Genomic DNA, 27187 nt, shown 5'->3' on the forward strand with positions numbered 1-27187 from the left:
TGTGTGTGTGTGTGTGTTCGTGCGAGTAGAAAACATGTTGACTCACTATACTTGTAGAGAAACACCAACGCCATCCTCCTCTCATGTTGCTGAAACGGTCTATCACTCTGTCATACAGTACACACTTTCAGTTTTTGTTGTCCTAGGCTACCTGGCTAAAACGCTTGCTTGCTAGCCTAACTTCCAACGTTAGCTAGTTAACATTAACCTTTCTACATCTAGTTACATATTGAACTTCCATCCTCTCAGGCCAGGGGCACAACAATGTATGAATTAATGGGTGGATCAGAATCGGCGTAATAATTATTGACCAGTACGGAGAATGAAGTAAAACCACAAGTCCACATCCCTATCTCCATCCATGGCTAATTTAAGAAAAGGTCTTAGCTAGCTGGCTAGCTACCCACTGGAGGACAACAACACAATGAGATGCAACAGTTCAAGTTGCTCTCCATGGGATTTGATAGGAGTGATGCCAAATCCAAGATGGCTTCCCTTCACACTTGTTTGGGGAGGATCACTAAGACCATTCACAGTTGAGCTCGCTCAGTTTAGCTCAACGCTGATTGGCTAATTTTGTATATACGGGCGGCAACAATGTCCTTCTCGTTTGGACCAGACAGTATCAGATAGATGGTCTACACGTAGAGAGACAGAGGGGAACTGTTTCGCTCGCTAGGATGCTTTCTCCGGTGAGATATTATGAAACACAGAGAGACGAAAAGATACATATTTTTTATAATTATGTTTGTTTTTTTTGTAAATATTTTGTCATCCATGAATACACGCCACTAATTAAATGTTGAGTACACATGTTAACACCACCTTTTCACATGTGAGGAGAATAACATGTTTTCACTTAGGCGAATTGTAGTTTCACATGTGAAATTGCAAGTTCACGTGAAAAACAATCACGAGTGAAAATCAAATTTGCTGTTTCACGTGTAAGAAACTCCACATTACTCCAGTGTTTGTAAAAACATAGACGATAACAAACACTGTAAAGCCCTAAAAAAAAGGGTTAAAACTATCACTTTGATCTCATGGATGTTCCGTCCTTACGTTCATAGCATAATCAATGGATTTGAGAGTGGTTGCATTTCTCCAGCTGCATCCCTCAGCTTTTTACTGAAACTGTGGTGGGGAGATCATGTTTACATGAGAACGCAAATTAATTATAGATGGATGCAAAACTAAATGTTTTTTATAAGAACGGAATTAAATAAAAATACCTCTTTCCTGCAATTTTCTCTATCTTAGGTTATGTTACCCTGGTCTTGGGTTATGTTACCCTGGTCTTGGGTTATGTTACCCTGGTCTTTGGTTATGTTGCCCTGGTCATTGGTTATGTTGCCCTGGTCATTGGTTATGTTACCCTGGTCTTGGGTTATGTTACCCTGGTCTTGGGTTATGTTACCCTGGTCTTGGGTTATGTTACCCTGGTCTTGGGTTATGTTACCCTGGTCTTGGGTTATGTTACCCTGGTCTTGGGTTATGTTGCCCTGGTCATTGGTTATGTTACCCTGGTCTTTGGTTATGTTGCTCTGGTCTTGGGTAATGTTACCCTGGTCTTTGGTTATGTTACCCTTGTCTTGGGTTATGTTGTCCTGGTCTTGGGTAATGTTACCCTGGTCTTGGGTAATGTTACCCTGGTCTTGGGTAATGTTACCCTTGTCTTGGGTAATGTTACCCTGGTCTTTGGTTATGTTACCCTGGTCTTTGGTTATGTTACCCTGGTCTTGGGTTATGTTACCCTGGTCTTGGGTTATGTTACCTTGGTCTTGGGTTATGTTACCCTGGTCTTGGGTTATGTTGCCCTGGTCATTGGTTATGTTACCCTGGTCATTGGTTCTGTTGCTCTGGTCATTGGTTCTGTTGCCCTGGTCATTGGTTATGTTACCCTGGTCTTGGGTTATGTTACCCTGGTCTTTGGTAATGTTACCCTGGTCTGGGGTTATGTTGCCCTGGTCTTGGGTAATGTTACCCTGGTCTTGGGTTATGTTACCCTGGTCTTGGGTAATGTTGCCCTGGTCTTGGGTTATGTTGCCCTGGTCTTGGGTAATGTTACCCTGGTCTTGGGTAATGTTACCCTGGTCTTTGGTAACATTACCATGGTCTTGGGTAATTTTACCCTGGTCTTTGGTTATGTTACCCTGGTCTTGGGTAATGTTACCCTGGTCTTGGGTAATGTTGCCCTGGTCTTGGGTTATGTTGCCCTGGTCTTGGGTTATGTTACCCTAGTCTTGGGTAATGTTACCCTGGTCTTGGGTAATGTTACCCTGCTCTTGAGTAATGTTACCCTGGTATTGGGTAATGTTACCCTGGTCTTGAGTAATGTTACCCTGGTCTTGAGTAATGTTACCCTGGTCTTGAGTAATGTTACCCTGGTTTTGGGTTATGTTACCCTGGTCTTGGGTAATGTTACCCTGCTCTTGAGTAATGTTACCCTGGTATTGGGTAATGTTACCCTGGTCTTGAGTAATGTTACCCTGGTCTTTTGTAATGTTACCCTGGTCTTGAGTAATGTTACCCTGGTCTTGGGTTATGTTGCCCTGGTCTTGGGTAATGTTACCCTGGTCTTGGGTAATGTTGCCCTGGTCTTGGGTAATGTTACCCTGGTCTTGGGTAATGTTACCCTGGTCTTGGGTAATGTTGCCCTGGTCTTGGATAATGTTGCCCTGGTCTTGGGTAATGTTGCCCTGGTCTTGGGTTATGTTGCCCTGGTCTTGGGTAATGTTGCCCTGGTCTTGGGTAATGTTGCCCTGGTATTGGGTAATGTTACCCTGGTCTTGGGTAATGTTACCTTGGTCTTGGGTAATGTTGCCCTGGTCTTGGGTAATGTTAGCCTGGTCTTGGGTAATGTTACCCTGGTCTTGGGTAATGTTACCCTGGTCTTTGCTTACGCTGCCTTTTCTCCAGTTGCAAGTTTTGGCACATTCACTTCAGCAACATAGCACCTTGCATCCCACTGTTGGTTTACCTCTGAAGCTAAGCAGGGTTGGTCCTGGTTGGTCCCTGAATGGGAGACCAGATGTAACTGGAAATGGAGAAATAACCATGTGTTTTCATACGTAATACATTCACCTGTTGTTGTTTTTTTGGTTGATGTGAGGGGGTGCTCGGTGTAAAGTTTCAGTCTGGTACAACCAGGCTAACATTCAAGGTGTGTGGCAAATTGATCAGCTTTCAATTCGTATATAGATAACTTTATTATCATACATTCCCATGGTATTGAAACATGTAGTCATGGTTTAAAATGCTTTCCAGGACACTTCTCTTATAAGACACGTTAAAATGCTAATTATTTAATGTGGATGAGTTACTTATGGTTGAAAATACTTTACAAAGAGTCTTTATTTAATTTAGCTATATACACACACACACTCACACATACAAAGTACATACATTTGTTTTTGTCAGTTTACTTTTCTTTTTCAAATAAAACTTTGAAAAGTGTTGATCAGCTGGTACAGTACGCCAGAGGGGGGTGGGCTGAGAGACAACAGTAAGCTGAAAGGGGCGCGCTGAGAGACAAGGTGCACCATTGGGAGATTTGACCTTTGACCTGTTGGGAGCAAACGGATATGGACGCAACATTAGAGCCACAGCAAAGGCTGCTGGGAGTTACAGCACACCTCTCTCTAGTCTACATCTATACGTATCTATCCCAATCTGTTCATCTTGGGTTAACTAGCTACTAGCTATCTTGTTCATCTTGGGTTAACTAGCTACTAGCTATCCTGTTCATCCTCAGTTAACTAGCTAGTAGCTATCCTGTTCATCTTAGGTTAACTAGCTACAAGCTATCTTGTTCATCTTGGGTTAACTAGCTACTAGCTATCCTGTTCATCCTCGGTTAACTAGCTACTAGCTATCCTGTTCATCCTCGGTTAACTAGCTACTAGCTATCCTGTTCATCCTCGGTTAACTAGCTACTAGCTATCCTGTTCAACCTTGGTTAACTAGCTACTAGCTATCCTGTTCATCTTGGGATAACTAGTTACTAGCTATCCTGTTCATCCTCAGTTAACTAGCTCGTAGCTATCCTGTTCATCCTCAGTTAACTAGCTCGTAGCTATCCTGTTCATCCTCAGTTAACTAGCTACTAGCTATCCTGTTCATCTTGGGTTAACTAGCTACTAGCTATCTTGTTCATCCTCGGTTAACTAGCTACTAGCTATCCTGTTCATCTTGGGATAACTAGTTACTAGCTATCCTGTTCATCCTCAGTTAACTAGCTCGTAGCTATCCTGTTCATCTTGGGTTAACTAGCTACTAGCTATCCTGTTCATCTTGGGTTAACTAGCTACTAGCTATCCTGTTCATCCTCAGTTAACTACCTACTAGCTATCCTGTTCATCTAGGGATAACTAGTTACTAGCTATCCTGTTCATCCTCGGTTAACTAGCTACTAGCTATCCTGTTCATCCTCGGTTAACTAGCTACTAGCTATCCTGTTCATCCTCGGTTAACTAGTTACTAGCTATCCTGTTCATCCTCGGTTAACTAGTTACTAGCTATCCTGTTCATCCTCAGTTAACTAGCTGGTAGCTATCCTGTTCATCTTGGGTTAACTAGCTACTAGCTATCCTGTTCATCCTCAGTTAACTAGCTACTAGCTATCCTGTTCAACCTTGGATAACTAGTTACTAGCTATCCTGTTCATCCTCAGTTAACTAGCTCGTAGCTATCCTGTTCATCCTCAGTTAACTAGCTACTAGCTATCCTGTTCATCTTGGGTTAACTAGCTACTAGCTATCCTGTTCATCCTCAGTTAACTAGCTACTAGCTATCCTGTTCATCTTGGGTTAACTAGCTACTAGCTATCCTGTTCATCCTCAGTTAACTAGCTACTAGCTATCCTGTTCAACCTTGGATAACTAGTTACTAGCTATCCTGTTCTTCCTCGGTTAACTAGCTACTAGCTATCCTGTTCATCCTCGGTTAACTAGCTACTAGCTATCCTGTTCATCCTCGGTTAACTAGCTACTAGCTATCCTGTAATCAAACCCCGACATCTACCCCCAATCTATTCATCTTGCCTCCCTCTCCAAGGTTCACCCATTCTCACTATTGAATAGGTTATATTAACTTCCCTACATCCTACTGTAAACACAGCAAAAAAAACAGTTGTACGTTCTCTTCTATATCCTCTATGTTGTCTTGTGATAACCAGAGGTCTACTACTCAGGTCTTCTACTACGGGGAGTATTGGAGGGCAAAACGCAGGGTAGGTCGTGGTTTGGAGAGTAAACAGATGGGCTGCTGGTGGGACCCAGAGTTTAGTGGTGTTCTAGGGGTGACGGGGGGCAGGATGGGAGGAAGGGTTGGATGATGCAACAGTGGAGGTGGGAGGAGCTGATGATGGAGGAGGAGACTGTTTTGTTTGGGCTTTACCTCAGGCTCAGAGGTCAGGGGTCAGACGGGCAACGGACAATCAGATCAGCCCGTGAAGGCCTGGAAGTGTGAGTCTGAAACAGGAAGCACAGCAAGTAAGAAGAGTGACACAGAGAGAAAAACGCCAGGTTTTGGCTAGATGGAGTACAACGACTGACCAAAAGTTGCATGGTCCAGTCGCTTCAGGGACAACTGTAGAAATGTGAGCTAAAGTCACTTCTGTCCGTAGCTGTACCCCATCTAGCCAAAACCAAAAGACCAGAACAAAATAATAAATACATCTAGGGGAATCTAGAACTTAATCAGAGCCTGTATTCACAAAGTGTCTCAGAGTAATATTGCTGATCTAGGATCAGTGTTGCCCCTTAACGTTCTAATTAATAACATGGGGGACCTGATCCTAGACGCTTTGTGACAACCGGCCCAGAAGTGATCAAAAGAACAACAAAATGAGCCCTAGAAGAAGTACTTGCTCAGAACAGAAAAACCCACCAGAAAACAGAGTGATATATGTGAGCTATGACTTGGCCCTGATAGGCCTATGGCTAGCCTTCAAAGACACAATAACATTAATATGGAAGCTAGCCATATGGTTGATGCTAGGTTGATGCTAGGTGGGATTGGGCCATCCAAAGGATTCTCCCTAGCATCAACCTGTTATAAGGTTAACTGTAAATGGAGAATCTAGAGCGACCAGAGAGGTGAACACATAAAGATGGAAATAGTTTGATCTCTGTGCGTGAGCAGATAGAATGACAGACGATAGCATTTGTGTCTACCAAGAGAGGGTGAGGTTAAGTTGGACCAGAGCAGCGTCTTAAGAACAAACACGAAGCAATTTATCACCTAATGTAAGCTATAGTCTCCCTTTCTTTCACCACATACTGAAGTTTGTATTTCTCTTTTTTTGTGTATTTTATGTTGTAATTGTAGTGTTTGTATTAAGACAATTCAACAATATATAGTACATATCTCTGGAAATGTTGGTGAAGAGTACATACTCCTATCAGATGGATAAAATAAAAGGGGAATATAGACTTCAATATGTATTAAATCATTTCATATCTAGATGGTATTATCTTCAAACATAAAAGGGAGGCTTTCTCCTGTTAAAAAACAAACATTATTTCATTTCTAAAGAAGAAAAAGGTGCCTAAAGCGATTCTCCAAGAGAACCATTTCACAGATTTGGAACATCGGACATTTAAGAAAGATCATGTTGGACAAATGTTCTCAGCCTCCTATAATAGCCAAAATAGAGAGATTTACAAATTCACAAGAATCTGCCTCTTAAAAGATATTCTATCCAAGCTGTATCACCACAGGCCATTATTGGGAGTCCCATAGGGCGGTGCAGTTTTGGCTAGATGGAGTACAACGACTGACCAAAAGTTGCATGGTCCAGTCGCTTCGGGGACAACTGTAGAATTTGAGCTAAAGTCACTTCTGTCCGTAGCTGTACCCCATCTAGCCAAAACCAAAGGACCAGAAAAAAAAGAAAAATACATCTAGGGGAATCTAGAACTTAATCAGAGCCTGTATTCACAAAGTGTCTCAGAGTTATTGTGCTGATCTAGGATCAGTGTTGCCCCTTAACGTCCTAATTAATAACATGGTGGACCTGATCCTAGACACTTTGCCTCGTAAAGTTATTATATCCAGGCTGTCATTGTAAATAAGACTTTGTTCTTAACTGACTTGCCTACTTAAATAAAGGTGAAATAAATACAAATTTAAAAAAATTAAAGTTGATTATTATGAGGCTGCTAGGTTTTCCTACATGGCTCTCTTTAAGGGTGAGAGAGCAACATTCTACGGCCAAGCATTTCGCTACACTCGCATTAACATCTGCTAACCATGTGTATGTGACAAATAAAATTTGATTTGAATTTGATTTGATTTGGCTCTTTTTCACCAGATTAATACATCTGGTTTTGGAGTATAGCTGTTATTTTGGTGGTGATTGGAATGCTGGACTCGATGTGAATCTTGACAAGCAACCAAAGCCTACTACACTAAAGATAGGCCCCAGGTCAAAAACTATACACCAAATGTTAGACGTGATTGGTCTAACGGATGTGTGGAGACTTTTCAATCCTGCCAATAGAAATGATACATGGTATTCTAATCTGCATAAATCATACTGCAGGATTGACTTCTTCCTGGTTCCCCGGATTACCACTGATTTAGTTCAGAAATGTACTATTGGGTCTATCCATATCTCCAATCCCAACCCAGTTTCATTCCAGCTTCCTTATTTCCAATTCAAACCACCAGAGGTTCAATTGGCAATGTAATAATTCTGTACTATCAGCTGCAGATGTTTATTCAGGTGATTGATAATGATGACACTGATTCGTTATTAACTTTGAGGCTAAATCCTATTATACCCACTATTGTGGTTCCAGACCCAACTGATATGTGCAAAATAGGCAGTCCTACTCTGCCTGGAGATTGTTAGAAATACTGCAGTATTCTAAAGTCAAAAAAAGGGGATGCTCTCTCTCCGGAAAAAATCAACATCATTTGATAGAATTGAGTGGTACCATCTTTTTAAGACTGCAACAATTGTCTTTTGGAGAGGCACTCACTGACTGGGTCACACTTATTTACTCAGCCCCTCAAGCAGGTGTTCCTATAAACGGCACAGTATTGCATCCCTTCCTCATAGGTAGAGGCACAAAACAAGGGTGTCCTCAATCTCCCTTCTTATTTGCTTTGGTTATGAAACGAGCAGAGTTTAGCCTCTGTCCCGATGTTCATTCAGATATTTAATGACTTCAGTTACTTTTCTGGTTATAAGATTAATTTTGGGAAACCAGTGGCTCTCCCACTTGGAAAATAAAGAAATGGCGGTTATGATATCATTTAGTACCTTGAGCGTGGCTGAGGTTCCCCCGTGACCGGCTCGGAAACCGGATTGCACAGCGGAGAAGGTACGGTGGGAATCTAAATGGTCAGTGATCTGTTTATTAACTTGGCTTTCAAAGACTTTAGAGAGGCAGGGTAGGATGGATATAGGTCTGTAACAGTTTGGGTCTAGGGGCAGGGCAGGATAGATATAGGTCTGTAACAGTTTGGGTCTAGAGGCAGGGCAGGGCAGGATGGATATAAGTCTCTAACAGTTTGGGTCTAGGGGCAGGGCAGGATGGATATAGGTCTGTAACAGTTTGGGTCTAGAGGCAGGGCAGGGCAGGATGGATATAGGTCTGTAACGGTTTGGGTCTAGAGGCAGGGCAGGGCAGGATAGATATAGGTCTGTAACAGTTTGGGTCTAGAGGCAGGGCAGGGCTATATTCACTCTGTACCTCAATATAAAACTATATTCACTCTGTACCTCAATATAAAACTAGATTAACTCTGTACCTCAATATAAAACTAGATTAACTCTGTACCTCAATTTAAAACAGCCTTGAACACTAATCAATACAAAACAGCCTGGAACACTAATCAATATAAAACAGCCTGGAACACTAATCAATATAAAACAGCCTGGAACACTAATCAATATAAAACAGCCTGGAACACTAATCAATATAAAACAGCCTGGAACACTAATCAATATAAAACAGCCTGGAACACTAATCAATATAAAACAGCCTGGAACACTAATCAATATAAAACAGCCTGGAACACTAATCAATATAAAACAACCTGGAACACTAATCAATATAAAACAGCCTGGAACACTAATCAATATAAAACAGCCTGGAACACTAATCAATATAAAACAGCCTGGAATACTAATCAATATAAAACAGCCTGGAACACTAATCAATATAAAACAGCCAGGAACACAAATCAATATAAAACACCCTGGAACACTAATCAATATAAAACAGCCTGGAATACTAATCAATATAAAACAGCCTGGAACACTAATCAATATAAAACAGCCTGGAACACTAATCAATATAAAACAGCCTGGAACACTAATCAATATAAAACAGCATGGAACACTAATCAATATAAAACAGCCTGGAACACTAATCAATATAAAACAGCATGGAACACTAATCAATATAAAACAGCCTGGAGCACTAATCAATATAAAACACCCTGGAACACTATAAATGTAAAACAGTCTTTCTTAGTTTGGCACTTAGAAATAGGTTTAACCCAGGTCCATAAAATCACTTTTTAGAATAAAGGACAACGGATGCAATTAAATATATTTGGATGTAATCAAAGTATCTAAAGCAAAAGGGAAACATTTATTTTACTATAATTGAATATTATTTCAATAGAATTACCAAAGTTAATGTTTGTTTAGTGCCTTTGTATGTCTGGATGATGCATGTGTGTTTCTACCATTTTAAATGTGCCAAGTGATTATTATGGGGTGTGTTTCTACCATTTTAAATGTGCCAAGTGATTATCATGGGGTGTGTGTTCCTGCCATTTTAAAGTATGTAGACTATAGAAGTCTGTTTAAAAGCCACATTTTAATATAGCAGATTTTGAGTTATAAAATTACATTCATTTAACATTTGAAACATTTCATAACTATTCATATTTTGCTACACATAAAATTGAGCCCTCAGCGAGGCTGTCAAACTGTAAAATCAAGGTTCTGACAAATTCCCTTTGCCTTGAAAATCAGTTCTGTCAGGGGTACATTCCATATGGGTGTCTGAAACCCCTCCAAAACACACAGTAGTGAACAGACAAGACACACAGTCAGTCAGCCACACAGCCCCAGCAGACTGGGTATGGAAGATAGAAGCACCTCTGATAGACAATCCAAAGCTAGCTTAACGGATGCAACAACCCCATGGCTATCTAACTCAATGCATTTTCCATTCACAGAGCGGACAAGACATCGGTTTTAGGGAAATAGAGAAGAGGGAAGTGTATGTCTCTTCATCAACAACAAATGATGTTCTGACTCTAGCGCAGTGGAATTCTCAACTGTCACCTGTCTTGGAATACATGGATCGTCAAATGCCAACCCTTCTACCTCACCGAGAGAGCTTCTGTTATAACACGCTGAATATATTCCACTTCAGGGCAACAACAAGCTGGCACGACGAACTGCACGAGGCTATGAACAAGCAGGAAGCCATGCATGCGGAGGCTGCTTTTCTGGTTGACAGTGATTTTATGTTTGTATCACTAAGACACGTGATGCCCAACTTCTATCAACATGTCTCCTTCACCACTAGGGGGCGATAGAGTCTTAGATCGCAGATCCTCTACCCACAAGCAAGCATACAGTGACTTGCGAAAGTATTCACCCCCTTGGCATTTTTCCTATTTTGTTACAACCTGGAATTAAAATAGATGTTTTGGCGGGGGGGCTTGTATAATTTGATTTACACCACATGCCTACCACTTTGAAGATGCATTTATTTATTTATTGTGAAACAAACAATAAATAAGACAAAAATTGAGAATTTGAGCATGCATAACTATTAACCCCCCCAAAGTCAAAACTTTGCAGAGCCACCATTTGCAGCAATTACAGCTGCTTGTCTCTTGGGGTATGTCTCTATAAGCTTGGCACATCATTCTTCAAGCAAAACTGCTCCAGCTCCTTCAAGTTGAATTGGTTCCGCTGGTGTACAACAATCTTTAAGTCATACCACAGATTCTCAATTGGATTGAGGTCTGAGCTTTGACTAGGCCATTCCAAGACATTTAAATGTTTCCCCTTAAACCACTCGAGTGTTGCTTTAGCAGTATGCTTAGGGTCATTGTCCTGCTGGAAGGTGAATCTCCGTCCCAGTCTCAAATCTCTGGAAGACTGAAACAGGTTTCCCTCAAGAATTTCCCTGTATTTAGCGCCGTCCATCAGTCCTTCAATTCTGACCAGTTTCCCAGTCCCTGCCGATGAAAAACATCCCCACAGCATGATGCTGCCACCACCATGCTTCCTTGTGGGGATGGTTTTCTTGGGGTGATGAGAGGTGTTGGGTTTGCGCCAGACATAGCATTTTCCTTGATGTGCCAAAAAATCCATTTTAGTCTCATCTGACCAGAGAACCTTCTTCCATATGTTTGGGGAGTATCCCACGTGCCTTTTGGTGAACATCAAACGTGTTTACTTATTTTTTCTTTAAGCAATGGCTTTTTTTCTGGCCACTCTTCTGTAAAGCCCAGCTCTGTGGAGTGCACGGTTTAAAGTGGTCCTATGAATAGATACTCCAATCTATGCTGTGGAGCTTTGCAGCTCCTTCAGGGTTATCTTTGGTCTCTTTGTTACCTCTCTGATTAATGCTCTCCTTGCCTGGTCTGTGAGTTTTGTTGGGCGGCCCTCTCTTGGCAGGTTTGTTGTGGTGCCATATTCTTTCCATTTTTTAATAATAGATGTAATGGTGCTCCTTGGGATGTTCAAAGTTTCTGATATTTTTTATAACCTAACCCTGATCTGTACTTCTCCACAACTTTGTCCCTGACCTGTTTGGAGAGCTCCTTGGTCTTCATGGTGCCGCTTGCTTGGTGGTGCCCCTTGCTTAGTGGCGTTGCAGACTCTGGGTCCTTTCAGAACAGTTGTATATATACCGAGATCATGTGACACTTAAATTATGTCCACCTGTGTGCACTCTAACTAATTATGTTACTTCTGAAGGTAATTGGTTGCACCAGATCTTATTTAGGGGCTTCATAGCAAAGGGGTTGAATACATACGCATGCACCACTTTTCAGTATATTTTTGATTTATTTTAATCAAGTTATTTTTTTAATTTCACTTCACCAATTTGGACTATTTTGTGTTTGTCCATTACATGAAATCCAAATAAAATCAATTTCAGTTACAGGTTGTTAAGCAACAAAATAGGAAAAACGGCAAGGGGGATGGATACTTTTGCAAGGCACTGTACAAGCCCCCCTTTTGGCAAGTCGGATTATGACTCTATACTCCTGCTTCCGGATTACAAACAAAAGCTCAAACAGGAAGTACCCTGCGCTCCTTAGAAAAATGGTCGGCTGAAGCAGAGGCTATGCTGCTTCAGGCGTCTGTTTCTCAAACTAGACACTCTAATGTACTTGTCCTTTTGCTCAGTTGTGCACCGGGGCCTCCCACTCCTCTTTCTATTCTGTTTAGAACCCGTTTGTGTCATTCTGTGAAGGGAGTAGTAGAAAGCGTTGTATCAGATCGTCAGTTCCTTGGCAATTTCTCGCATGGAATAGCCTTCATTTCTCAGAACAAGAATAGTGTTGGGGATTAATCAGAATTAGTTGGGTAACATAGATAAGATGTTTTATTTTCATGATATGCTTATGAGTTACTTCTCATAGGAATGTATTTTGTTGTACTATAGTGGTGGCATTTGCGGTTACCTGTTCTCTGTCAGGACTAAGTTGCTTGGGCCGCAGAGAGGGGAGAGGTCAAGGTGTCGTCATGTGTAAACATATCTTTTGAACCATGTGAAGGGATGATTGATGGGGAACCGATTATCTCTTGGCTCCGCTGTGTCTGTGTGCCAGTCACTCCCTACTTTTCCCATCGGGGAGAGGAGGATGGCAGTGTCTGGAACCATTCTATGTTCCCTCTCTCATTGCCCCTATCTTGACCTAAAGGCTCACTTTCCTCTCCGTGAGCTTGTCCAGAATTGGTTGTATTTAGGATGGGGTATCTAAAATGACAATTTGATATATATCATAGGGTGGGGGTAATGTCTTGGTACCATTTTGTACCAAGGACGAGATAAGAGCTTTGTTTAGGAGACCAAACTGAACGATAAGTTATAGCCAACTCTGTCTGGCTAGGGGATACTCCTCTCTGAGGTAAAGTCTTTCTTTGTGTAAGTTCCTAAGACCTGTGGTTTGTGATGTCGTCTAGGGGGGGGTGGATCTTTGCTATAAAGGATCCCAGTCGCCATTATGTTGACCACTCTGTTATAGCCAGCTAGCTAACATAGCATCCCTCTGTTATAGCCAGCTAGCTAACATAGCATCCCTTTGTTATAGCCAGCTAGCTAACATAGCATTCCTCTGTTTGAGCAGGGTGTTTGAATACCTAAACTGCATTTACTAGCTAAATGAGTGAAACTTATAGTGGATTACTACATTTCTCTTTCTTCTCCTTCATTTTTAAAGAAATTAAGTTGTTCTAAACTGTTCAATTATTGACTTTCTCTCTGAGTCAACTACTCGCCACATTTGATGCACTGCAGTGCTAGCTAGCTGTAGCTTATGCTTTCAGTACTAGGTTATTTCTCTGATCCTTTGATTGATTGGACAACATGTCAGGTCATGCTGCAAGAGCTCTGATAGGTTGGAAGATGGCCTCTGGAAGTTGTCATAATTACTGAGTAAGTCTATGGAAGGGGGTGAGAACCATGAGCCTCCTGGGATTTGTATTGAAGTCAATGTACCAAGAGGAGGACGGAAGCTAGTTGTCCTCCGGCAACACCATGGCTCTACCCTACAGAGTGCTGTTGAGGCTATTTGTTTAACCTTTATGTAACTTGGCAAGTCAGTTAAGAACAATTTCTTATTTTTCAATGATGGGCTACCCTGACCAAACCCTCCTCTAACCCAGACTATGCTGAGCCAATGACCCCATTAGCAAATTATGTTTTTCGAAAAGGATAAGAAATGAAAATCTGAGATGTCCTGAGTCAATAAGTATTAAAGCCCTTTGTTATGGTAAGGAGCCTGAATACATTCAGGAATACAAATGTGCTTAACAAGTCACATAATAAAGTTGCATGGACTCACTCTGTGTGCAATAATAGTGTTTAACATTATTTTTGAATGACTAGCTCATCTCTGTACCCCACACATACAATTATCTGTAAGGTCGAGCAGTGAATTTCAAACACAGATTCAACCATAATGATCAGGGAGGTTTTTTTAATGCCTCGCAATGAAGGGCACCTATTGGTAGATGGGTAAAAAAAAAAAATCAAAAGCAGATACTGAATATCCATTTGAGCATAGTGAAGTTATTAATGACACTTTAGATGGTATATCAATACACACAGTCACACCAAAGTTATAGGCATCCTTCCTAACTCAGTTGCCAGGGAGGAAGGAAACCGCTCTGGGATTTCACCATGAAGCCAATGGTGACTTTAAAACAGTTACAGAGTTGAATGGCTGTAATAGGAGAAAACTGAGTATGGATCAACAACATTGTAGTTACTCCATAATACTAACTGAGGATGGATCAACAACATTGTAGTTACTCCATAATACTAACCTAAATGACAGATTGAAAATAAGGAAGCCTGTGCAACAACAAAAAACCATTCAAAACAAATAATCCTGCAAAAAATGTGGCAAAGCAATTCACTTTTTGTCCTGAATACAAAGTGTTATGAATACAACACAACACATTACTGAGTACCTCTTTCCACATGTAGTGGTGGCTGCATCATGTTATGGGTATGCTTGTAATCATTAAGGACTGGAGATTATTTTAGGATAAAAGAAATTCACAGAAAAGAGCTAAGCACATACAAAATCATAGAGGAACACCTGGTTTCCACCAGACACTGGGAGATGAATTCACCTTTGATTAGGACAATAACCTAAAACACAAGGCCAAATCTTGCTTACCAAGAAGACTACTTACAGTTTGGACTTAATTCTGCTGGAAAATCTATGGCAAAACATTAAAATGGCTGTCTAGAAACGATCAACAACCAACTTGACAGAGCTTGTTTTTTTAAAGACTAATATGATACAATCCAGATGGGCAAAGCTCATAGAGACTTACCCAGGAAGACTCACAGCTGTAATCACGGCCAAATGTGATTCTAACATGTATTGACGGATGGGTGTAGATTGGTGAGAATTATTTTTTATTTATTAATTTTGAACTCTTATTCCACATACCAAAATGTGGAATAAGTCTAGGGGTGTGAATACTTTCTAAAGGCAGTGTAAATGCTGGTTAACTAAACATGTGAAGACCTCCCTCCATCCCTCACTGTGAAAACACACCTACACTGACACACTTACACACACACTCACACACACACCACCACACACTCACACACACACACACACACACACACACACACACACACACACACACACACACACACACACACACACACACACACACACACACACACACACACACACACACACACACACCACCACCACACACTCACCACCACACACTCACCACCACACACTCACCACCACACACACACACTCACACTAACACCCAGACACATACACTCACACACCACCACACACTCACCACCACACACACACTAACATGAACCCACAACTTATTCTGATGCCATACCGTTGATTATTATTATTATCATAATTATTATCATTGTTATGATTATTATCATTATCATTATTATGATTATTATGATTATCATTGTTATGATTATTATCATTATCATTGTTATGATTATTATCATTATCATTGTTATGATTATTATCATTATCATTGTTATTATTATAATTATGATCACTATTATGAACATTATTATTATTAATAGTATCGTTGGTATTAATATTATCATTATTATTCATATTATCATTACTATTGTTAATAACATTATCATTATTATTTATATGATCATTATCATTATTATTATCATACTTATTATTACTATTATCATTATTATTATCATTATTATCATTATTATTATTCATATTATCAATATATGTTCATTATTATTATCATAATTATCACTAATATTATCATTACTATCATAATTATTATTAATATCATCATTATTATCGTTATATTACCATTATTATTATTATCATAATTATTATTAATATTATCATTATATGTTCATTATTATTATCATAATTATTATTGATATTATCATTATTATCGTTATATTATCATTATTGTCAGCATTATTATTAATATATTATCATTATTATTATTTATATTATTATTGTATTATTAATAATATTATCATTATTATTATTCATAATATTATTATTATTATGATCATTGGTGTTATTATCATTATTATTATTGTCATTATCATTATTACATATTATCATTATCATTATTCATAATAATATTATTATTAACATTATTAATATTATTATTTATATACCAGTCATTATTTTCTGCTACCAGTCACTTTCAAGAAATCCCTTTATACTCCAGTATCCCTGCCTATATGTCCATATCTACCTCAATACTCCAGTATCCCTGCCTATATGTCCATATCTACCTCAATACTCCAGTATCCCTGCCTATGTCCATATCTACCTCAATACTCCAGTATCCCTGCCTATATGTCCATATCTACCTCAATACTCCAGTATCCCTGCCTATATGTCCATATCTACCTCAATACTCCAGTATCCCTGACTATATGTCCATATCTACCTCAATACTCCAGTATCCCTGCATATATGTCCCTATCTACCTCAATACTCCAGTATCCCTGCCTATATGTCCATATCTACCTCAATACTCCAGTATCCCTGCCTATATGTCCATATCTAACTCAATACTCCAGTATCCCTGCATATATGTCCCTATCTACCTCAATACTCCAGTATCCCTGCATATATGTCCATATCTACCTCAATACTCCAGTATCCCTGCATATATGTCCCTATCTACCTCAATACTCCAGTATCCCTGCATATATGTCCCTATCTACCTCAATGTTCCAGTATCCTTGACAACATGTCCATATCTACCTCAATACTCCATTACCCCTGCACATTGTAAATGTGGTACTGGCAGTGACCCTGTATATATCTTCCTCTCTGAGGTACTGAACACTGAGCCAGTATAAAGCTTCATCTCTGAGGTACTGAACACTGAGCCAGTATAAAGCTTCATCTCTGAGCTAGTGAGGTACTGAACACTGAGCCAGTATGAAGCTTCATCTCTGAGGTACTGAACACTGAGCCAGTATAAAGCTTCATCTCTGAGTTAGTGAGGCACTGAACACTGAGCCAGTATAAAGCTTCCTCTTTGAGGTACTGAACACTGAGCCAGTATAAAGCTTCCTCTTTGAGGTACTGAACACTGAGCCAGTATAAAGCTTCATCTCTGAGGCACTGAACACTGAGCCAGTATAAAGCTTCATCTCTGAGGTACTGAAAACTGAGCCAGTATAAAGCTTCATCTCTGAGGTACTGAAAACTGAGCCAGTATAAAGCTTCATCTCTGAGGTACTGAACACTGAGCCAGTATAAAGCTCCCTCTTTGAGGTACTGAACACTCATCTCTGAGGTACTGAACACTGAGCCAGTATAAAGCTTCATCTCTGAGGCACTGAACACTGAGCCAGTATAAAGCTTCATCTCTGAGGTACTGAAAACTGAGCCAGTATAAAGCTTCATCTCTGAGGTACTGAACACTGAGCCAGTATAAAGCTTCATCTCTGAGGTACTGAACACTGAGCCAGTATAAAGCTTCATCTCTGAGCTAGTGAGGCACTGAACACTGAGCCAGTATAAAGCTCCCTCTTTGAGGTACTGAACACTGAGCCAGTATAAAGCTTCCTCTTTGAGGTACTGAACACTGAGCCAGTATAAAGCTTCCTCTTTAATTTCTTATTTCTAATGTTTTTATTTTTAGTTATAATATTTTGATATTGATTACTGCACTGTTGGGTAGAGCTCGCAAGTTAAGCATTTCACTGTACTTATGCACGTGACAATAAAACGTGTGCACGTGACAATAAAACGTGTGCACGTAGCCTCCCGGGTGGTGCAGTGGTCTAGGGCGCCTGCATCGCAGTGCTAGCTGTACCACCAGAGACTCTGGGTTCGAGCCCAGGCTCTGTCGCAGCCGGCCGCGACCGGGAGGTCCATGGAGCGATGCACAATTGGCCTAGCGTCGTTCGTGTTAGGGGAGGGATTGGCCGGTAGGGATATCCTTGTCTCATCGCGCACTAGCGACTCCTGTGGCGGGCCGGGCGCAGTAGACGCTAACCAGGTCACCAGGTGCACGGTGTTTCCTCCGACACATTGGTGCGGCTGGCTTCCGGGTTGGATGCGCGCTGTGTTAAGAAGCAGTGCGGCTTGGTTGGGTCGTGTATCGGAGGACGCATGTCTCTTGACCTTCGTCTCTCCCGAGCCCTTACGGGAGTTGTAGCAATGAGAAAAGATCGTAACTACTAACAATTGGATACCATAAATAGGGGGTAAAATTCAAAATAAATGTAAAGATTTTTTTTAAACGTGTGCACGTGACAATAAAAGTGCGAGGCACGTTTTTGTTCCTAGTGAATTCTATCCAACTCCTAGAAATAGAATGAGTAGAAAGGGGGAAAAGCCCGTCTGACCACGGCATTTTGACAGGTAAACTCATAGACATTCTATTTCTACGCTCCTTTAGAAAAGGGACTGTGGACTTGGCACATGAAGACATGATGTTAATTGTAACCCCCAGACTTGATATACAGACATACTGTAAACTGGGATCATTGTAGATTTATTGGCTGGTTGGCTACATTGTGAAAAGTGGCCATCTGAGAGAACACAGCAAGGCAGTCACAACACAACAACACTGTACAAGGCCCTCGGACAGCTCTATATACATCTAATGGGCCAAGGCATGGCACACACTTCAGAAAGGGCAAAAACACATAAACACTGGAGTAGAGTTTGATCTCTGAGAACACACACACACTCACACACACCATACACTCACACACACACCATACACTCACACACACACCATACACTCACACACACCATACACTCACATACACACACCACACACACTCACACACTCACACACACCATACACTCACCACACACACTCATACACTCACTCACACACACCATACACTCACACACACACACCATACACTCACACACACACACCATACACTCACACACACACCATACACTCACACACCACACATACACACACACACACCATACACTCACACACCATACACTCACACACACTCACACACACTCACACACTCACCATACACTCACACTCACACACACACACACTCACCACACACACACTAACCACACACACACTCACTCACACACTCACTCACTCACACACACACTCACTCACACACACACTCCCTCACACACACACACTCACACACTCACCACACACACACTCACCACACACACACTCACTCACACACACACTCACTCACACACACACACTCACTCACTCACACACTCACACTCACTCACACACTCACACTCACTCACACACTCACACTCACTCACACACACACTCACTCACCATACACTCACCACACACACTCACACACACACACACACACTCAACACACCATACAACCACACTTTTTATTTTTCACAGTGGTGCTGCTGGTGGTTTTAGCAGCCGGCTCCTCAGTGGCTCCCTGCTCCTGGAGGTGGTTGAGGAGCCCCCTGTGGTCCAGTGGAGAGGGGCTGCTGTGTGGTGACATGTCCCCTGACCCTGACCTCTTCTTTGGTGCTGTTGACTGGCCTGGGCCAAGGTCTAGGACCACTCTCCCCACCCCAACCCCCGCCTCACCCCCAACCTCTACCATCACCACACCCCCAGCACCTGAGATGACGTCTGGTGCTGAAGCAGACGCTCTCTGCTGGGCCTCCATCTCAGACAGGCTGTAGGCCAGGGCCATCTGGAGATCTTCATCATCATCCTCTTCCTCCCTGGGGACGTCAGGGTAGTGGAAGTAGGGGGCTGAGCTGAAGGAGCGCTGGGCCATAGACCGGGGGCCGGAGCCGGGTCGGTGTGGATGGGTCTGGAGCTCCACAGGTAACGCCCTCTCTGCCTGCTGCTGAAGGTGTTGCCTGGGCGTCTGTGAGGGTTGACTAGGGGGCAGGTGGTCTCTCTTGCTGAGCTCCAGAGCCAAGGCCAACTCATCCTCCACACCTGGGGGAAAGGAGGGGGACAGGAGGGGGTTAGGAGGGGGACAGGAGGGGGTTAGGAGGGAGACAGGAGGGGGACAGGAGGGAATAGGATGGTGTCAGGAGGGGGTTAGGAGGGGGTTGGGAGGGGGCAAGAGGGTGTTAGGAGGGCGACAGGAGGGGGACAGGAGGGGGTTAGGAGGGGGCAAGCGGGGGTTAGGAGGGGGACAGGAGGGGGGCATGAGGGGTTAGGAGGGGGACAGGAGGGAGATAGGAGGGGGTTAGGAGGGGGACAGGAGGGAGACAGGAGGGGGACAGGAGGGGGTTAGGAGGGGGACAGGAGGGGGACAGGAGGGAGATAGGAGGGGGACAGGAGGGGGTTAGGAGGGGGACAGGAGGGGGTTAGGAGGGGGACAGGAGGAAGAATAACCCAGACACATCTAGTCAGGAACAGTTGACAAGGGACTGAATGAGGGGAGGGAGGGACACAGGGTAGATGGATTACCATTGATGAGCACCGTCTTCAAGACCCCATCTTCCTCGATCTCTGTTCTCTCCTGACCGTTTTCTTTGATCCTGTTGACAAGAACAGTCAGTCACCGCCCATATCATCATATTTAGGGAACCATGCAGAGACACAAACACTGGAACAAATGGTACCATTTGTTTTACACTAAATAGGGTTTATGGTGCAAATTGGGATGCAGATTTACTGACTTCTTGGTGGCGGTGCGTTTGCCGTTGATGACACGTGTAGAGGTGGAGACAGACTTGAAATTTCCCATCCCTCCTCCGATGCTGTCCATCCAATCCATTCCAGCCATGGAGGACGAGGAAGAGGTGAAGTCGTGCACTGTGAAAGAGGGAGGAGGATGAGGAAGAGGTGAAGTTGTGCACTGTGAAAGAGGGAGTATGAGGAGGAAGAGGTGAAGTTGTGCACTGTGAAAGAGGGAGGAGGACGAGGAAGAGGTGAAGTCGTGCCCTGTGAAAGAGGGAGGAAGAGGTGAAGTCGTGCACTGTGAAAGAGGGAGGAAGAGGAAGAAGTGAAGTCATGCACTGGAAGGAGGGAGGAGGAGGAGGAGGAAGAGGTGAAGTCATGCACTGTGAAGGAGGGAGGAGGAGGAAGAGGTGAAGTCATGCACTGTGAAGGAGGAAGAAGGAGGAAGAGGTGAAGTCATGCACTGTGAAGGAGGAAGGAGGGAGGAAGAGGTGAAGTCATGCGCTGTGAAGGAGGAAGGAGGAGGAAGAGGTGAAGTCATGCACTGTGAAGGAGGGAGGAAGAGGTGAAGTCATGTACTGTGAAGGAGGAAGGAGGAGGAAGAGGTGAAGTTATGCAGTGTGAAGGAAGGAGGAAGAGGTGTAGTCATGTAGTGTGAAGGAGGGAGGAAGAGGAAGAGGTATAGTCATGCACTGTGAAGGAGGGAGGAGGAGGAGGAGGAAGAGGTGAAGTCATGCACTGTGAAGGAGGGAGGAGGAGGAAGAGGTGAAGTCATGCACTGTGAAGGAGGAAGGAGGAGGAAGAGGTGAAGTCATGCACTGTGAAGGAAGAAGGAGGAGGAAGAGGTGAAGTCATGCACTGTGAAGGAGGGAGGAAGAGGTGTAGTCATGCACTGTGAAGGAGGGAGGAAGGGGTGAAGTCATGCACTGTGAAGGAGGGAGGAAGAGGAGGTAGAGGTGAAGTCATGCACTGTGAAGGAGGGAGGAAGAGGTGTAGTCATGCACTGTGAAGGAGGGAGGAAGAGGAAGAGGTGAAGTCATGTAGTGTGAAGGAGGGAGGAAGAGGTGTAGTCATGCACTGTGAAGGAGGGAGGAAGAGGAAGAGGTGAAGTCATGTAGTGTGAAGGAGGGAGGAAGAGGTGTAGTCATGCACTGTGAAGGAGGGAGAAAGAGGTGTAGTCATGCACTGTGAAGGAGGGAGGAAGAGGGGAAGTCATGCATTGAAGGAAGGAGGGAGGAAAGAGGAAGAGGTGAAGTCATGCACTGTGAAGGAGGGAGGAAGAGGAAGAGGTGAAGTCATGTAGTGTGAAGGGAGGGAGGAAGAGGTGAAGTCATGCAGTGTGAAGGAGGGAGGAAGAGGTGTAGTCATGCACTGTGAGGGAGGAAGAGGGGAAGTCATGCACTGTGAAGGAGGGAGGAAGAGGGGAAGTCATGCACTGTGAAGGAGGGAGGAAGAGGAAGAGGTGAAGTCATGCACTGTGAAGTAGGGAGGAAGAGGTGAAGTCATGCACTGTGAAGGAGGGAGGAAGAGGAAGAGGGGAAGTCATGCACTGTGAAGGAGGGAGGAAGAGGGGAAGTCATGCACTGTGAAGGAGGGAGGAAGAGGAAGAGGTGAAGTCATGCACTGTGAAGGAGGGAGGAAGAGGGGAAGTCATGCATTGGGAAGGAGGGAGGAAGAGGTGAAGTCATGCACTGTGAAGGAGGGAGGAAGAGGGGAAGTCATGCACTGTGAAGGAGGGAGGACAAGGACCAGTCAGATAAACTATACTGTGACTGGAGCTGATAGAATTGTGTTGTAACTGTGTTAACTGTGTAATACATGTGTTAAAACCCTCTTATTATAGAATTGTGTCCCAAATGACACCCTATTCTCTACATAGTGCACTAGTTTTGACCAGAGCCCTATCAGCGCAGTCGAACGTAGTGCACTACATAGGGAATAGGGTGACATTTGGGATCCAGATATTATTTTATTACGGACCTCCAGCAGAGGGGAAGGAGAAAAACCGGCTTGGGCCGAGCCTCGAAGTGCCAGGATGTCCATGGAAGCCACTGTGCATCCCTCCTCCGAAGGCAAAGTCATCTGAGAGGACAGAGATAACAGAGAGACTATGAGGACAGAGATAACAGAGAGACTATGAGGACAGTGATAACAGAGTGACAATGAGGGCAGTAATCTGTGAGCTGCTCTGACAGTTGGTGCTTAAAGCTAGTGAGGGAGATAAGTGTTTCCAGTTTCAGAGATTTTTGTAGTTCGTTCCAGTCATTGGCAGCAGAGAACTGGAAGGAGAGGCGGCCAAAGAAAGAATTGGTTTTGGGGGTGACTAGAGAGATATACCTGCTGGAGCGTGTGCTACAGGTGGGAGATGCTATGGTGGAGCTGACATGGATGATAAGGGGGACTTTACGTCTTGTAGATGACATGGAGCCAGTGGGTTTGGCGACGAGTATGAAGCGAGGGCCAGCCAACGATAGCGTACAGGTCGCAATGGTGGGTAGTATATGGGGCTTTGGTGACAAAACGGATTGCACTGTGATAGACTGCATCCAATTTGTTGAGTAAGGTATTGGAGGCTATTTTGTAAATGACATCGCCAAAGTCGAGGACTGGTGGGATGGTCAGTTTTATAAGGGTATGTTTGGCAGCATGAGTGAAGGATGCTTTGTTGCGAAATAGGAAGCCGATTCTAGATTTAACTTTGGATTGGAGATGTTTGATATGGGTCTGGAAGGAGAGTTTACAGTCTAACCAGACACCTAAGTATTTGTAGTTGTCCACGTATTCTAAGTCAGAGCCGTCCAGAGTAGTGATGTTGGACAGGCGGGTAGGTGCAGGTAGCGATCGGTTGAAGAGCATGCATTTAGTTTTACTTGTATTTAAGAGCAATTGGAGGCCACGGAAGGAGAGTTGTATGGCATTGAAGCTTGCCTAACCAGATAACAGAGAGACACTGAGGACAGAGATAACAGAGACTATGAGGACAGAGATAACAGAGAGACTATGAGGACAGTGATAACAGAGAGACTATGAGGACAGAGATAACAGAGAGACTATGAGGACAGTGATAACAGAGAGACAATGAGGACAGTGATAACAGAGAGACTATGAGGACAGTGATAACAGAAAGACTATGAGGACAGTGATAACAGAGAGACACTGAGGACAGTGATAACAGAGAGACTATGAGGACAGTGATAACAGAGAGACTATGAGGACAGTGATAACAGAGAGACTATGAGGACAGAGATAACAGAGAGACACTGAGGACAGAGATAACAGAGAGACTATGAGGACAGAGATAACAGAGAGACTATGAGGACAGAGATAACAGAGACACTGAGGACAGAGATAACAGAGAGACACTGAGGACAGAGATAACAGAGACTATGAGGACAGAGATAACAGAGAGACTATGAGGACAGTGATAACAGAGAGACTATGAGGACAGAGATAACAGAGAGACTATGAGGACAGTGATAACAGAGAGACTATGAGGACAGTGATAACAGAGAGACTATGAGGACAGTGATAAAAGAAAGACTATGAGGACAGTGATAACAGAGAGACTATGAGGACAGTGATAACAGAGAGACTATGAGGACAGTGATAACAGAGAGACTATGAGGACAGTGATAACAGAGAGACTATGAGGACAGTGACAACAGAGAGACTATGAGGACAGTGATAACAGAGAGACTATGAGGACAGTGATAACAGAGAGACTATGAGGACAGTGATAACAGAGAGACTATGAGGACAGTGATAACAGAGAGACTATGAGGACAGTGATAACAGAGAGACTATGAGGACAGTGATAACAGAGAGACTATGAGGACAGTGATAACAGAGAGACTATGAGGACAGTGACAACAGAGAGACTATGAGGACAGTGATAACAGAGAGACCATGAGGACAGTGATAACAGAGAGACTGAGAACAGTAATAACAGAGAGACTATGAGGACAGTAACAGAGAGACCATGGGGACAGTGATAACAGAGAGACTATGAGGACAGTGAAAACAGAGAGACTATGAGGACAGTAACAACAGAGAGACTGAGGACAGTAATAACAGAGAGACTATGAGGACAGTGATAACAGAGAGACTATGAGGACAGAGATAACAGAGAGACTATGAGGACAGAGATAACAGAGAGACTATGAGGACAGTGATAACAGAGAGACTATGAGGACAGTGATAACAGAGAGACTATGAGGACAGTGATAACAGAGAGACTATGAGGACAGTGATAACAGAGAGACTATGAGGACAGTGATAACAGAGCGACTATGAGGACAGTGATAACAGAGCGACTATGAGGACAGTGATAACAGAGAGACTATGAGGACAGTGATAACAGAGAGACTATGAGGACAGTGATAACAGAGAGACTATGAGGACAGTAACAGAGAGACTATGGGGACAGTGATAACAGAGAGACTATGATGACAGTAACAACAGAGAGATTATGAGGACAGTGATAACAGAGAGACTATGAGGACAGTGATAACAGAGAGACTATGAGGACAGTGATAACAGAGAGACTATGAGGACAGTGATAACAGAGAGACTATGAGGACAGTGATAACAGAGAGACTATGAGGACAGAGATAACGGAGAGACACTGAGGACAGAGAAAACAGAGAGACTCTGAGGACAGAGAGACTATGAGGACAGAGATAACAGAGACTATGAGGACAGAGATAACAGAGAGGCACTGAGGACAGAGATAACAGAGAGACTATGAGGACAGAGATAACAGAGAGACTATGAGGACAGAAATAACAGAGAGACACTGAGGACAGAGATAACAGATAGACTATGAGGACAGAGATAACAGAGAGACTATGAGGACAGAGATAACAGAGAGACTATGAGGACAGTGATAACAGAGAGACTATGAGGACAGAGATAACAGAGAGACACTGAGGACAGAGATAACAGAGAGACTATGAGGACAGAGATAACAGAGAGACACTGAGGACAGAGATAACAGAGAGACACTGAGGACAGAGATAACAGAGAGACTATGAGGACAGAGATAACAGAGAGACTATGAGGACAGAGATAACAGACACTATGAGGACAGAGATAACAGAGACTATGAGGACAGAGATAACAGAGAGACACTGAGGACAGAGATAACAGAGAGGCACTGAGGACAGAGATAACAGAGAGACTATGAGGACAGAGATAACAGAGAGACACTGAGGACAGAGAAAACAGAGAGACTATGAGGACAGAGATAACAGAGAGACTATGAGGACAGAGATGACAGAGAGACTATGAGGACAGTGATAACAGAGAGACTATGAGGACAGTGATAACAGAGAGACTATGAGGACAGTAACAACAGAGAGACTATGGGGACTGTGATAACAGAGAGACTATGAGGACAGTAACAACAGAGAGACTATGGGGACTGTGATAACAGAGAGACTATGAGGACAGTGATAACAGAGAGACTATGAGGACAGTGATAACAGAGAGACTATGGGGACAGTGATAACAGAGAGACTATGAGGACAGTGATAACATAGACTATGGGGACATTGATAACAGAGAGACTATGAGGACAGTGATAATATAGAGACTATGGGGACAGTAACAAGAGAGAGACTATGGGGACAGTGATAACAGAGAGACTATGGGGACAGTGATAACAGAGAGACTATGAGGACAGTAACAACAGAGAGACTATGGGGACAGTGATAATGGAGAGACTATGATGACAGTAACAAGAGAGAGATTATGAGGACAGTGATAACAGAGAGACTATGAGGACAGTGATAACAGAGAGACCAAGGACAATGATAACAAAGAGACTATGAGGACAGTGATAACAGAGAGACTATGAGGACAGTGATAACAGAGAGACTATGAGGACATTGATAACAGAGATACTGAGGACAGAGATAACAGAGAGACTATGAGGACAGTGATAACAGAGATACTGAGGACAGAGATAACAGAGAGACTATGAGGACAGTGATAACAGAGAGACACTGAGTACAGTGATAACAGAGAGACTATGAGGACAGTGATAACAGAGATACTGAGGACAGTGATAACAGAGAGACCAAGGACAATGATAACAGAGAGACTATGAGGACATTGATAACAGAGAGACTATGAGGACAGTGATAACAGAGAGACTGAGGACAGGGGTAACAGAGAGACTGAGGACAGTGATAACAGAGAGACTATGAGGACAGTGATAACAGAGAGACTATGAGGACAGAGATAACAGAGAGACACTGAGGACAGAGATAACAGAGAGACTATGAGGACAGTGATAACAGAGAGACTATGAGGACAGAGATAACAGAGAGACAC

At 43.0% G+C, this 27187-nt stretch overlaps 1 protein-coding gene across 2 annotated transcripts in view; it reads right to left on the bottom strand.

The window, feature by feature from the left end:
* Positions 1-3179: 3179 nt before the first annotated feature.
* LOC112239087 (dnaJ homolog subfamily B member 2-like) overlaps positions 3180-27187 on the bottom strand; it is a 35733-nt gene continuing 11725 nt past the window's right edge. Inside the window, exons 4-9 of one of the 2 annotated variants that reach the window (XM_042320036.1) lie at positions 22832-22933; positions 20851-20986; positions 20639-20709; positions 19829-20158; positions 5398-5471; positions 3180-3565 (exon numbers count right to left, since the gene is read on the bottom strand). In XM_042320036.1, the coding sequence (XP_042175970.1) occupies positions 5443-5471; positions 19829-20158; positions 20639-20709; positions 20851-20986; positions 22832-22910 (645 nt within the window). In that variant the 5' untranslated portion in view covers positions 22911-22933 and the 3' untranslated portion in view covers positions 3180-3565; positions 5398-5442. Of the gene's footprint in view, positions 3566-4053; positions 5472-19828; positions 20159-20638; positions 20710-20850; positions 20987-22831; positions 22934-27187 lie in introns of those variants that run through there. The other variant, XM_042320035.1, reaches the window with a different exon arrangement.

Source organism: Oncorhynchus tshawytscha, linkage group LG03, assembly GCF_018296145.1.
Source record: "Oncorhynchus tshawytscha isolate Ot180627B linkage group LG03, Otsh_v2.0, whole genome shotgun sequence".
Classification (NCBI taxonomy): domain Eukaryota; kingdom Metazoa; phylum Chordata; class Actinopteri; order Salmoniformes; family Salmonidae; genus Oncorhynchus; species Oncorhynchus tshawytscha.